The sequence below is a fragment of the Hemicordylus capensis genome, chromosome 15 (genome assembly GCF_027244095.1).
Source record: "Hemicordylus capensis ecotype Gifberg chromosome 15, rHemCap1.1.pri, whole genome shotgun sequence".
Taxonomy (NCBI): Eukaryota; Metazoa; Chordata; class Lepidosauria; order Squamata; family Cordylidae; genus Hemicordylus; species Hemicordylus capensis.
Window position 1 is genome coordinate 16,827,615 of NC_069671.1, and position 14,662 is coordinate 16,842,276.

The 14,662-nt window shown below is 45.0% G+C and overlaps 1 protein-coding gene and 2 gene segments (V, D, J or C); all 3 read right to left on the minus strand.

Annotated features, from left to right (window-relative positions):
• Nucleotides 1-610: 610 nt before the first annotated feature.
• Nucleotides 611-1,148, minus strand: LOC128338034 (immunoglobulin lambda variable 3-19-like). The segment is given in 2 exon segments: nt 611-927; nt 1,072-1,148. Coding segments are annotated over 2 exon segments (363 nt in total).
• Nucleotides 1,149-6,266: 5,118 nt separating this feature from the next.
• LOC128338035 (collagen alpha-1(XII) chain-like) lies at nt 6,267-11,380 on the minus strand. The gene is made up of 6 exons (XM_053279897.1): nt 11,317-11,380; nt 10,086-10,247; nt 9,851-9,970; nt 8,046-8,210; nt 6,841-6,981; nt 6,267-6,271 (listed from the first exon to the last, which is right to left on the minus strand). The coding sequence occupies exons 1-6, from the start codon at nt 11,360-11,362 to the stop codon at nt 6,267-6,269; spliced, it is 639 nt and encodes a 212-aa protein (XP_053135872.1). The 5' UTR covers nt 11,363-11,380.
• A 1,631-nt stretch (nt 11,381-13,011) lies between these two features.
• Nucleotides 13,012-13,686, minus strand: LOC128338036 (immunoglobulin lambda variable 2-23-like). The segment is given in 2 exon segments: nt 13,012-13,334; nt 13,616-13,686. Coding segments are annotated over 2 exon segments (381 nt in total).
• Nucleotides 13,687-14,662: the final 976 nt, after the last annotated feature.

Here is a 14,662-nt window from a genome sequence, read left to right on the forward strand (position 1 = left end):
ACATGGGGATTGGCTTTCCACCCACCTAAACAGTGAGAGTAGTAACAACTCATGATCCAAGGAGCAAGTTCCTAACCTAAATGCACACTCCGGATCACAGCAACCTGAGAGCCTAAAACCCATTGATGATCTTCCTCCCCAACCATAATGGTCAAGGCGCATACAGGGAGCATTGTCCCATGCCAATCTGTGCAGCCTTCAAGGTTGGCAATGCTCCTGCAATGCAGAAACATTGCAGCCCTCCCTGAGCCATATAACCCCAGCACAACTAGAGGATTAGCACATGACATCTCATCCATGTTGAACTCCTCCTAAAATGGACTTCCTGTGCCCCGATCTCACTCCTCGGATGTATCTGGTGCTTTTGGTCTTACAAGGAAACTTCTTTGAGGACCATGGGCAATGCTTGTGAGACACTCCTGCTGGATTGTGTGAGGAGATTTGGGTAGTGGTTCTGACTTGTGGAAAGAAATGGGGCTGGACGGACTTTGTATGCATTTCAGTGTCGTGATTCAAACAGATTGAAGTGCTGGTCATGGTAAACTCTCTTAGTGTAATTTGATTCCCCGCTCTGGGGAGGAAGAGAAAAGGTTTTTGACTCAGTTCCCTGTTAGATTGTACCATTGTGGGACATGCTACCAGTGCTGTACCACCTTCCACAGTAATAATCTGCCTCGTCTTCAGGCTGAACGTTGGTGATGGTTAAGTAACCATTGTCCCCTGAGGTGGAACCAGTGAACCGATCTGGGATCCCTTCTCCCCTGCTGCTGTAATACAAAAAGCGAGGGGCCTGCCCAGGTTTCTGTTGATACCAGCCAAAGTAGCTATACCAGCTGCCTTCACTGCTTTTGCTGCAGGAGAGTTTCACTGTTTGCCCCAGGGAGACAGACGAGGAGGCAGGCTGAGTCACACTCTGAGAACCGACACCTTTACAAAAAGAAAGACCAAAAAGCATGCTTTAATTTTCTCAAATATCACTAAAGCATGATGTTCCTATGGCAAAACACCCACACCAAATAGATTTATTGCTGGCCAAGAGAGCCATGTAGAATGAATCCTCCGCACCCCTACCTGAGCAGTAACGGAGAAGTGCAAGGAACAACAGAGCCCAGGCCATGGTGAGCTCTCTAGAGGAATTGCACTTTCTGAAGTCCACAGGTAAGTAGTGGGTAAGCCTCCCCATCCTTTCTTAAATCCTCTGTGGCTAAAGCATGACGCCCTTCATGCAAATTGGACCATTGGCCATTGGTTGTGCCGGATCTTCATATCTCCCCTGAGGATATTTTGTGCTTTAATAATGCCAAAGATCATTTGATAAACCTGCATGAAAGAGATCCTTAAACAGATTGGTAAGAAAGCACTTTGCTTTGCCCAGGGTGAAAATGAGCGTTAGGATAATTCACTAAGAAAAATGCTGTGAGGAACAAGAAGAAAGGGTGCATGCCCGGTTGGACATATTGCAGTGTGGGGTTCAGAGGGGCTAGTCTCACTTTCCTTTTCCAGGCAAGAGCACACACTTGTCAGTTCTGGACAGAATTCAGATGCCTGCATCTCAAGGCCTTCCCAACATTTCAGACGATGTTCTTGGTACGAGGAAACTGTGTGTGGGAGTTCCATTTTTAAGCCTCAGTGAACAGAAATTTTATTTATTTTATTTATTTATTGTTAAATTTATATACTGCTTTTCATTAAAACAATCCCAAGGCAGTTCACATAAACATTAAAACAAGACTATAAAAATACACAAATTAAAAATATTAAGCTAAAATATAAAAGCATGAATCTGACTAAAAATTTAAAATACAAGCATAAAATACAAACCATACAAAATACAATATACAAAGAAGCAGCAATAGAGACAATCATATAAGAGTCTGGGTAAAAAGCCAAGTTTTAATACGCTTTCTAAAAACTGTGATGGAGAACAGAAAGACGAGTATACTGAACATGCTCCTGTCCAGGCTCTGGGCGTGCCTTGATGATTGTTGGCATCAGGAGGTACCTTCATTCTCCGAGTCACTGCTCAGATTGCAGGAGGATTTCAGCGTTTCTGGAGTCACACAGGCTGTGATGGCGGCAATTGGATGGGGGGAGAAAAGATAGGAAATGAGAGTGGAAGCATCTTTCAGCCCACTTCAGGTGTCCAAATATGTTGGGTGCATCAGGGCTATTGAGCTGGCCCTGATTTGTTCAGGGCTCCAGTGGTCAGCATTTCAGTGCCCTATGATTCAGGACTCACCACAGTGACTCCTGCTGGAGAGGGGAGGAACTACATTCTCCCCACAGCTCTAGATACTGGGGGAACCCGGAGAAGATGTGTTAGGCCACATTCACATGTCACACAGAACCACTGGTCCAATGGACCCATGGTTCCACTCCCCGCTCCGCCCCCACCCTCCTGTCCGAATTCGGATCTAAAGGAGTGCTTTCAGTTGGCACTCAGCTGCAGCCAGGGAGCTCTCCATTACATCCAAATTCGGAAACGAGAGTGGGGAGACTGCAGAGAGAAGGGAAAACTGGCTGTGTGCACTTCCTTCTTTCATGAAGGACAGCCCACGCAGCCAATGAACCTCCAATGAACCAATGAACCTTGGTTGCTATCCAAGTGGAAACAGAGCTCCAAGAAACCCTAACCCTAACCACCGGCCCCTTCAACTCCAGCTCTGCGTTACATACAAATGCAGCCTTTATCTGGTTTCTGCAGCCTAATATAGGCAGGGGGAGGTCAAATTGTCATGTGTTGGATCACCTGTGCCCCCTTGTTCTCCTTCCTGGCCCCCTGACTAAGAGCAGAGTGAAAGAGACACTCCTCACTGGCTGCTTCTCCCCAGTTTACAAAGCTGGTGTGCCAAGATATGCATTTTCATATTCTCCCTCCCAAGTGCTGTGAGAGCAATTCTAGATCTCGGTGGGACGTTCCCTTTCCACATCCACTGCCACAGCATAAAGGCTGCTCTTAGAACGATGCTGCATTATAACACAGCAAAATTCCCAGGGCATTATGCAGGGAAGGGGGGTTGATGGTGGCTGGACAGACACATAATTCTTCCAGTTCCAGCACTCCTGATGTGAAGACCACAGACCACACAACTGTGAGATGAAATACACTTTTTTAAAAAGTATCAAGACACCCACAACTATTACCCAAAACCGAGTAAGCCACCACCCCCCCCCCCAATGAAACTTAAAAGTGTTGTGCTTTTTTTAGCACACCAAGATCCTACACTCCCTTTCTGACCACGTGGATCAGCACTTCTGTCTTTCTGTGTGGGTGGGGAGGGGTGGTCTCACTTTGAAGAAAGAAACGGAACCAGATGGCCTTTCAGTCCATTTCAACTCCATGAATGAAACCAGTTTTGCACAGAGCAAATCCTTCTTTTTGAAGTCTTCTTGACTGCCCACTCTGGGGAGGAAGAGAGAAGGTTTTTGTCTCCGTTCCCCATTAGACTCTACCACTGTGATACTTGCTACCACCGGTGCCCTCCCAGGCAGCACAGTAATAATCAGCCTCGTCTTCAGCCTGGATGTTAGTGATGGTTAAATGGGCAGTGTTTCCAGAGGCAGAACCACTGAACCGATCCGGGATCCCTTCTGCCCTCTGGCTGTTGCTATGGATCACAAGGCGAGGGCGTTGTCCAAGTCTTTGTTGAAACCAGCCAAAGTAGCTGTCCCAGCTGCCAGAACTGCTTTTTGTGCAGGTGAGTTTATCTGTTTGGCCCAGAGATACAGACGCAGAGGCAGACTGAGTCAGCGATGCCTGAGAACGGACACCTTTACAAAGAGAAAGAGAGAAAAAGATGACCTTAATTCATTTCCTCTGCTTCCAGATATCAGAAAACCATGATGTTCCCATGACAAAATGCACACAATAAACAGATTTCTGTGGTTGGCCCAATGACCCATGGGAAGTGCATCCTCTCGGCCTTTACCTGCATAAAAACTGAGAAGGACAAGGGAAAACAGAGCCCAGGCCATGGTGAGCTCTCTACAGGAGGTTGACTGAAATAAATGGGTGGATGTGGGACCTCACAGGTCCTTTCTTAAATCTGCTACAGCCGAAGGAGGACAGCCTTTATGCAAATTAGACATAAGGCCTTTGACTCTGTCAAAACTTCATATCAGCATCAAGAACATGTTATTGCTTGAGTTAATGCAATGATCCCAGGACAAATGTGTATGAAAGGAGAGACCTTAAAACACTGGCGAAAGGCAAGTTGCTTTCTCCGGAATGAAAATGAGGCTCTGGTAGCTTAACTCACTCTGCCATTCAGAGGAATAGCAAAGAAGGGTGTGTGTGTTTTTCAACAAGGATAACAGGAATATCTGGTATTTGTAAACTGCCTTGGGATGCCTTATAAAAAGTGGTATAAAAATTGAACAATAAATAAATACTGTTCACTCAGGACTTTTAAATTCTGGTTTTCAGATCAGATCTGATTTTTTAACTAATTTTAAAATGGGTTTTAAAGCTGCTTTGTATTCTATCTTGTATTTTCTTTTCTTCTTTTTTGTCTGTTATGATTTAATGTGTTTTGTGTTTTTATTGTATGTGTCCTCACAATCCGTTTTGGATTTCACTACCTGAAAGAGTTTGGTATCATCTGCAAATTTGGCCACCTTGCTGCTTACCCCTGCTTCTAGCTCATTTATGAATAAATTAAAAAGCACCGGTCTTGGTACAGATCCCTGGGGGACCCCACTTCTTACTTTCCTCTGTTGCGAAAACTCTCCATTTATCCCTACCCTCTGTTTCCTGTCTTTCAAACAGTTAGCAATCCACACATGTACTTGTCCCCTTATCCCATGACTGCTAACCTGATCACTCTGCCCTAGTGAGCTCAGCCAGTAAGGCCCAGAATGAGGACTCATGCATGCTGAATGCTGTCCTGCTTCACATCAGCGCTCAGGCACAGGTGTACAGCTGGTCTCTGAGCTCATCTCATGATGCCAAATGTAGGAAAACTGAACTGATATCCCCCTCTAGAGGTTAAAGGTGGGATATCAGGCATCACAGAAGCTCAGCAGAATGTTCTTAAATGAAACTGCAGGGTGCAATCCAGCCAAAGTTGAGCATCTTTAATTCCTGCTTCTTTCATTGGGAAATTTAAGCACAATTTTTTGTTTCTCCCTTCAAAAAGAATGTGCCTATCTTTTTTAGGGTTTAAGCGAGTGAAGGTAAAAGACTTTTGGATCTGCTGTAGTTTGATCAGTCCTCCAGTGGCCTGCATTTCCGCCGGCCTCACCCCGAGGACCCTTGCTGGAGGGGAGGGGGGCTACAATCTCCCTGCAGTCCTGGATACTGGAGGGGGAAAGAGGAGGAACTGGTTTTCTGGATTCAGATGTGGAGGGATGGATAAACTACCAATGGTCAATCATCTTTATCCTTCTTACTTTCATCCCTGGTTCCCTGACTCCCAGCAGAGAGAAGAAGCCACCTCCCGATCAACAGCTTCATCACAACTTATGAAGATGCTCTTATGGCTCTCCCAATCAGTGTTCCCTGTAATGGGGATGCCCAGATGTTGTTGACTACAACTCCCATCATCCCCAAGTGCAATGGTCTTTGGCTGGGGGTGATGGAAGTGGTAGTCAACAACATCTGGGCATCCCTGTTACAGGGAACATTCACTGCTCCCAACTCCTGTGAGATCAGTTCCAGACTGGCATGGGGCATTGGCCATGGTTCCAGGGCAATGTTTCCTAGATATCTGCCTGGAATTAGGCCAGATCCTAACACAGCAAAAGTGGGAATGGATGACAGTTCAAATCCAGATCTCAGTGGGAGGTTCGGCATGGGTCCATTGGCACAGCCATTTTTTTCTTTCTGGAAGTCTTCTTGGAATGATGTCACGTCATGACATAGGAAACCTCTCAAGGCATTATGGGAAAGAAATGGTGGCTGGACAAAGCCAGCAACCAGGGAGAATGATAGCACTTCTAGAGCGTTGGCCACCACCAATCACAAAGATAAACAATGAAATATATATATATATATATATTTAAAGATAATAAGGACACCTTCCACTGCCAGGAATCAACAGAAAGCACCTCCATGGAATGAATGAATTATTTGCCTCATCAATGCATTAAACTCCCCTTTTCACTTTTTAGATCAGCACTACTGTGGTTGAGTTGCTGGATGAGTTGCTGGGTAGGGGGTCCTTCCTTGATGATGTCTCCAGACAGCTTTTGAATCCAGTCCAGCGCCATGATTCAAACCCCTTTAGGTAGAGATTAAGTTCTCCTTTCCTCATCTTCTTGATTCCTCACTCTGGGGAGGAAGAGAGGAGGTTTTTGTTTCAGTTCCTCATTAGATTGTGTCACTGTGGCACTTGTTGCCATATGTGCTCTCCAAGGCAGCACAGTAATAATGAGCCTCGTCTTCAGGTTGGATGTTCGTAATGGTCAAATAGCCAATGCTCTCAGAGGAAGAGCCAGTGAAATGGTCCGGGATTCCCGCCACTCTGTCAGTTGTGCCATAGACCAGAAGGCGAGGAATTTGGCCGGGTCTCTGTTGATACCAGTTAAAATTGCCCCAGCTACCTACACTGCTGCTAGTGCAGGAGAGCTTAGCAGTTTGGCCCAGGGAGATAGACTTGGAAGCAGGCTGAGTCAAATGTGGTTGAGAAAAGCCTTTACAAAAAGAAAGAGCAAGATGAATGATCCGAATCCATTTTCTGTGTTCCCAAAGATCACAAAGCCACTGTCTTCCTATCGTAAAGATGCACAGTACAAATTAGATTTTTAAAAATAAATATGCGAGGGGCGGGGGACCATGGATGTGCCACATATATAACATGTTGGAAAATGCATGGAAAGAAAAAAGGAAGCCTACTGTACCTTTTATGCTGTTGCGCAAATTATTAGTGAGGTCATCCACAATATCGCCAAGAAGGCTGAAATCTCGAACACTGTAAACATGAGTCTCAGCTGGGTCTGATGAAATCTCACGCAGTTCAGTTACATCATGATTCTTAATACCTGAAAAAGTGTAAAGGTGGGACGCAGTTGAAATAACCTAAGGATTTTCGATAATGCATTTTCTATGTCATACAAGAAATAACAAGCGTCGTCAGAGCACTTTCTTGAATTTCCTTTGGAATTCAGCACCCATTTGGCCTAAGCCAAATCATGGGAGGAGAGCTGGTCTTTTGAAGAAGAGCTGAACTATGGGAGGAGAGCTGGACTTGCGATAGCAAGCAACCACACAACCAATTGCCCCCTTTGCTAAGCAGGGTCTGCCCTGGTTTGCATTTGAATGGGAGACTACATGTGAGCACTGTAAGAGGTTCCCCCGACGGGATGGGGCTGCTCTGGGAAGAGCATGGTTGCCCTTGTGCTCCTGCCAATCCATCCTGAATAGTGCTGAAGGTGCACACGTTTTTAAGAGACACAGAGAGGCCATTCACATAATCAAAAATGGTGGTCTCCCTGGGCTTGGGAGCTGTGTGTGTTCCCAATTTTCAGTTGTGTAGAAGCAAGGTAGGAGGAAAACCTGGGTAGCTTTTCCTCCGACCTTGCTTCCACCCAATCACTTCTGCCCAGGTTTTCCTCCTACTTTGCTTCCACACAACCAAAAAATGGGAGCACACACACACCCCAAGCCCGGGGAGAACACTCTTTTTGATCATGTGAATGGCTTCAAAGACTGAGCAGCATGGATCGTGTGGGTGTGCAAATGGCACACTGAAGAGGAGATTGTTGCTCTTCTGGGGGGAAGGTAGGTTTGTCTTTGCCTTCCCCCCGCTCGCCCTCCCCACCTCTCTTATGGTCTTGTGTACGGCCTTACAGTGTGGTAACCAGTGATTCAGGCTGCAGTCCTTAAAGCATATATTCAGTTAAACAAATTATGTCAGAGACTTACATTTTGGGCGGTATAAAAGTATGTTAAACAAACAAACAAACAAACAAACAAACAAACAAACAAACGAATAAAATCCCATTGAATCCCGCGAGACTTACTTTGGGGTAAACATTCTGAGGACTGCTCCACTTTTTTCTCAACCCATATCTATACTGACTGCCTGACTCCCCATAAGACTCACCGACAGCAAAGAGCTCTACACCTGCTTCCTTCACTCTTGCAGTTGGAGCCTTAACATCATCCTGAGATTTGCCGTCAGTGATGAGAACAACAATTTTGTGAGCTCCAGGCCTCAGACCAGCTTGTGCGTTGAAGTGGTTGCTTAAGGTGAAGTTCAAAGCCGTTCCTGAAATCACACACACACACACACACACTCATTATTTGTTAGCCATCGTTTTCTGCCTAAAAAGTTGCCTACACAAAAGTGGGGCAAGCATTCATTGGAGAACAGAAAGGCTCTGGACTACTTGCGCTGAGGAGGAGGAAGAGGAGTAAGTTCATTACGGTCTTAGACCAAAAATACATTTAAGAATAAAACATTTATAGTCTCCAAAATATTCAAGTTGCTAGTACAAGCTCTACGAAGTTTGGATGCAACAAAACAAAACTTGGCCACATTAATAGAGATAACAAATGTAAAATTCGACAGCAACAGTTCCAAGTAGAATTGGTCTGTATGGCCAGGATAATATTTTTAAGAGAGGAATTTAATACAGGCATCCCTATAGAATTGACAATAAAGAATAACATGAGCCACTGACTCTGTATCCCCTGAACCACAAGGGCACCGATGCAAGGCATATGGAACTCATTGCAATGGCGTGCAGCCATGAGGGGAGCCTTTGGCCACTTCCCTCCCCAAGAAAGGAATTTCCTTCCCCCTCAGAATGCACATTACATGGGAGATCCGTGATTGTTCTCTTGTTCTATTGTTTCTGTACTGAAATGCAATTGTGGAGGAGAGGTGCCAGTCTGACCAGGGTAGCAATGGGGAAGGGGTGTTTAACCCTTTCCCCCTGGCTGGAGAAAGTATTACAATATGATATCTGTCCATCATTCTTTTCCTGTCACCTGCCCTGGAAGTCCCCTCACACAGCATTCTGAACAGTCATAACCTGTTCACCTCGCAACCATAATAAATAATATGCAAACTGCACAGTCCACCCTATTTTATTTATTTATTTTATTTATTCGATTTTTGGACCGCCCTTACAAAATAGCTCAGGGCTTTTCACAAATACCACAAAACAATTAAAACCGATCATTGATCAGGAACAAAGAACATATGATGGTCAGCATAAGATATCTGAAGAAAACCACTTACAGGACCATATCCCATATTTTTGCGCATATACCCCGCACCCAAGTATTCCCTGCCGAAAGCCATTACTTGTGGGGGGTGGTACCTGCATATCTCGCACCTGTATCAAACCTGTGGGGCATATGCCAGAAAGTGCCTCATCTGCCTTCCCAATGGAACTTGTTGCCAATCTCGAGGACAGGGGAACTTGGGGGTGAAGCTGGGGAACCCTAGGGAAGATGGGGGTCTCTCTGTGCACCTCCTCCTCCATGTTGCCTTTGCTGGAAGGACTTCTCCCCTCGTGAATGTAATCAGTGTTCCCTCTAACAGAGATTCCCAGAGGTTGTTGACTACAACTCCCATAATTCCCAGCCAAAAGCCATTGCAGCTAGGGATTCTGAGAATTGTAGTCCTCGTCATCTGGGAATCCCTGTTAGAGGGAGCATTGAATGTAATAAATTGAATGTAAGTAGCCGTGCAGAGAGGAGGCTCAGAGACTTCCCTGACAGCTATTTTATGTTTTTTTAAAATTGTATATCCTGCACTTATTTAGATCCCCACACCCCCTTTCACCAGATGCAACAAAACCTCTATCCCCCCATGTACATATGTGCAAAAATAGGGTATTATTGTATATCCTGTTTTTCCAGTGCCGCTTATGGGGAAATCAGTAAGAGAATTCCTACCTGTCAGGGTGTTGCCTCCTTTGTATGGTAACCTGGCGATTGCATCCATTAAAGTCTGTTTGGTGCTGTACGAATTGAGGTGCCATTCCGTTCTCGGATCTCCGGAATACTGGGCCACCGCTGAGGACGAGAGAGAGTATCTCTTCATTGCAGTTGTTTGCGTTTACTTATTTTGGGACCAAGTGATTGTCCTGAAGCTATAAACCCATAGATACCCTGCTCTTTCAAGACTTACCAATCTGCACTTTATCAGGACCGATATCAAAGGCGTCAACAACACTGCCCAGGAAATGGCGCATTGCTCTGAAATTAGGTCGACCGATACTCCACGAACCATCCACTAGAAACACAATCTCTGCTTCTGCGCTGGTTTGGCTTTCCAGTCCTGCCACACCAACTACCAAAAAAAAAAAAGTGTCTGTTGCATTAAACTGGCTGCTGTTTTCTCCAGGTTTCTCCTATAATGTCCATGAGGTAGACCTTGAGGCTATTCACACACACACACACAAACGTGCAAAACGGGGGTAAGGGAGCCCAGCCCAGTTTTGCACGTGTGTGTGAACCACTGGTGGTGCATGTGAAATGGAGCCACTCTGGGAAGAGCACCTGCTTGCTTTTGCATATGGAAGGCTCCAAGTTCCCTCCCTGGCAGCATCTTCCATATAGGGCTGGGAGAGACTCCTGCCTGCAACCCTGGAGAAGCCGCTGCCAGTCTGGGTAGAGAATCCTAAGCTAGAGGCACCGATGGTCTGACTCGGTATATGGCAGCTTCCTACGTTCCTATGACCCAAGTCTCCCTTCCACTTAGGCAAGAAAAGAACATGTGCTCAGTTGCTCTGTGCATGCAATACACAAAGGTGTCTGGGTGAGGACAGTGTCTTAGTCTGTTTCTAGGATAAGAAAGTTGTGCTTGGCTTTCTACCCAGGTTTTTCTCTGACCTTGCTTCCACACAACCAAAAATTGGGAGCACACACAGCTCCCCAACCCCGGGTAGAACACAGTTTTTGATGGTGTGGATGACCTCAAAAACTCCTGTTATTAAATAAATAAGTAAATAAATAGATGATAAACTTCATCTATCAACCGCCCCATAACAAATTGTTCTCTGGATGGCTCACAACCGCACAACATTTAAAAAAAAAAACAAGCACTGAAAGCACATAAATTCTACCCGTGCTTCTAAATTCTATTCATGTTCTAAACCCTGTGCTTCTTAATTCTATTCAGATCAATTCGATTCATATTGATATAAAACACAACAAACAAATTACAGCACAATTTTTATGTAAGAAAAGACAATACATGTTAAAAACTAATTTTAAAAAACAATCAAAAACAACATGAGGCCATTTTAAAAACAATTTTAAAAATCAATTAAAACTATAAAAAACCACAAACGCAATACAAATAGATTCTAGTATTGGTCCAGAGTCCAGATATGAAGGTGAACTCTCCACTCTCTTACCTGGGAAGAAATGGAGAAGTGCAAGGAATAGCAGCATTGAGGCCATGGTTTGCTCTCTAGAGGAGTTTGGTGTCCCGAAGCAAGGAAATTACCAACTGGGTTCTCCCTGCCCTTTTTTAAAGCCACCAGAGTGAAAGAAGGATGCCCTTTATGCAAATATGCCCTGTGCTCATTGGCTGTGCTGGCACTTTATATCTCCACTGAGAACGTGTGTTGATCTACCAAAATCAATGGTGGGGGGAGTTCCTTGATTCTTCCAGATGAAAATGGAGAGCATCACCAATCATGAAGACTTAGGAAAAAGGTGTTGTCACAAATGTTAGAGATCTAGTCTAGAATGTGCCCCTTGTGGAAGTTATTCATTTAGGCTAGGTGTAGGTGTGAAGGTGGTGTCTACAATCTCCTGATTCGATCGAGTGTGGAGAAATTGGACTTGCCCCCCTAAAAGTAAAAGACAAGGTAGCAGCAAGATTGTAATGGCAGCTAAACTGCAGAGTTTGCTTTGCACCAGTCTAAGGATGTTTTAAGGTACAGATTCAAATGGATGGCATCATATATTGCCCTTGGCAAATGGTTTTCATGCTGCTGCTTCTTATCTTTTCTTTTCATATTTCCCGAATGGTATTGTAATTGGGTGTTGAGCATTTCAGGTTTGAATGTTCTGCTCTCTAAATATCAGACTTGGAATATAATGCTACCTTTAACAACATCCTACAGTCCTTGGTAGATTTTGATTTTTAAAAAGTCTTCTTAAAGATAGTCATCAGATTTGTCCCCGACAAAGTGTGAATGTCAACATTAGTATTAATCATTTCGGCAGTATATGGAAACATGATCTACACATATGAATAATATTTATTTCAAGGCAATCTAGGCAGCTTCCATGGATATGTCTTCTGCATCTGTGACAATCACTGATGGGTTGGTGTTCATCAACTATGGGAGGAGAGCTGGTCTTGTGGTAGCGAGCATGAATTGTCCCCTTTGCTAAGCAGGGTCTACCCTGGAGAAGCCGCTGCCAGTCTGGGTAGACAATCCTGAGCTAGAGGCCCCGATGGTCTGACTCGGTATAGAACAGCTTCCTACGTTCCTATGACCCAAGCCTCCTTTCCGCTTAGGCAAGAAAAGAACATGCACTTAGTTGCACATGAGCACACAATACAGCCTTGTCTGGGTAAGGACAATGTCTTAGTCTGTTTCTAGGATAAGAAAGTTGTGCATGAGCACTTGATTGCTATACATGAGTGAGCAGAAAGACATATTAGCCCTGTGAACTGAGAAAGATCCTGCCTCATTTTACACCACTAGTCGTAACCAGCAGTGGCTTCTCTCCCAGATCGGTGGCAGCTTTCCGTCCGCCCACCCAGTTATGGTCTGCAGCATGTGGGAGGAGAACGGGGACCCTTTTGTGAAGATCAGTCTTGATATCTGGAGACATTTCTATTGCAAGGAACTTCCGTCGGGGAGTCGGCATTCCATTTTTGACACACTGTAGTAGTTGGATTGTATGGAATAGTCAATGCTGGTGGGTGGGGAGGAACTCCTTCAGACCCGAAGGAGAACTAGACTAGATGGATGATCCATTCAAATGCTATAATATAAGGAGTCTGAGGCCCAGATCAAAAGGAGCTCTGAGAAAAGTCTCGGTTCTCCACTCTGGGGAAGAAGAGTGAAGGTTTCTGTCTCAGTTCCCCATCAGGCTGTCCCACTGTGGCACATGCTGCTGCTATACCAATTGCAACAATAATAGACAGCCTCGTCTTCGGCCTGGACGTTTGTGATGGTTATATAGCCAGTGTTGCCCGAGGCCGATGCAGTGATGCGATCCGGGATCCCTTCTCCCCGGCTGCTGCAGCCATTACAGTGCACAAAGTGAGGGACCTGTCCAGGTATTTGTCGGACCCAGCGATAGTAAGGTTCCCAGGTCCCACCGCTGCTTTTTCTGCAGGAGAGCGTCACTGTTTGGCCCAGAGACCCAGACACAGAGGCAGGCTGAGTCAGACTCTGAGAATTGACACCTTTACAAAAAGAAAAAGAACAAAATAATGGTCTCTCTCTCTTTCTCTCTCATATATATATATATTGTCATAGGAACAACAGCCATACTAATCTCCCTCTCCCTCCCTCTCTCTCCCTCTCTCTCTCTCACACACACACACACACCATGTACATATATGAGACAACAGTCTGGAGAATATATACAATGCATTTTTTGCAGCTGTTCTTGGCTCATAGGCCTTTAAATAGTGAGGCCTCCACCGGACTCACTTCTTTGCCCAGTTTGCCATTTTCAACTTACCCGAGCAGTAACTGAGAAGTGCAAGGAAAACCAGAGCCCAGGCCATGGTGATCTCCATGGAAGATGTTGGCGTCCTGAAGAAAGCAGGTGACTAATGAGGACCTTCCCCACCTTTTTAAATCCTCCAGAATGACATCTTGACCCTTGATGCAAATTTGGTCTGTGCTCATAGGCTCTGCTAGAATGTTATGTCTCCATTGAGGAAACGCAATGCTCTAGCAAGGTCAAATCCTATAGAACAAATGTGTATAAAAGGATGTGTTTAAACACCTTGGAAATGGCTCTAGTTTTAGCCAGGGTGAAAAGGAGACCATGGTAGCTGCTTTTTCCCATTGGGGGGAAAGGTTTGATGGGGAACCAAAGCAAATGTTGACTACTGGAGCCAAGAACATATTTTTTCATCTAAAAAGTGACACTTCTGGATGTCCCTAAGTGGGAGAAGTGACAGGTGGACCCTTTACAATCAGCTATTAATTTCATGTTCAGATAAGAGAAATGGGAAATGGGAGAAACCACTTAAACAATGCTTCTGGAACAACGCTTTTACTCTGCCTTCTTCAATTTGAGATTCCAGAGTGATCATGGGTCTTCTGGACCTAATGTCTTCTGGACCTATTTCAACTATAAGGTTGGAAAGGACAGAAAGCGCTCATCCTCCTGCGAAGGGCAGGAACCACAATTGTCTGTGGCTGTAAAAATAAAGGAGAGAGGATGCTCTATCCCAACACTCTCCTCTCCTCCACTTCCTCTTCTCCTCCCTTTAATTTAATTCATGCTTGGCCTGTGACTGCCGGAACCAAAAATGCTGAAAGAAGCACGAGATCCTCCGAGTCCCATGTTCATTTACAAAGCATGAAAATATATCAGTCAGGTCTGGACTGAATTCAACACATGCAAGGCAAGGCCAGCCCTGAATCTTAGACTATCTCCATCAGAGGAAGTTGTGAATGGGCACTTGATTCTCAAGCACCAATGAGCAAAAAGAGTGCTCAAGGATGGGGAACTTTCTCCTGCTTCACTTGACAGCACAGGTGCAGGGAATGCAGC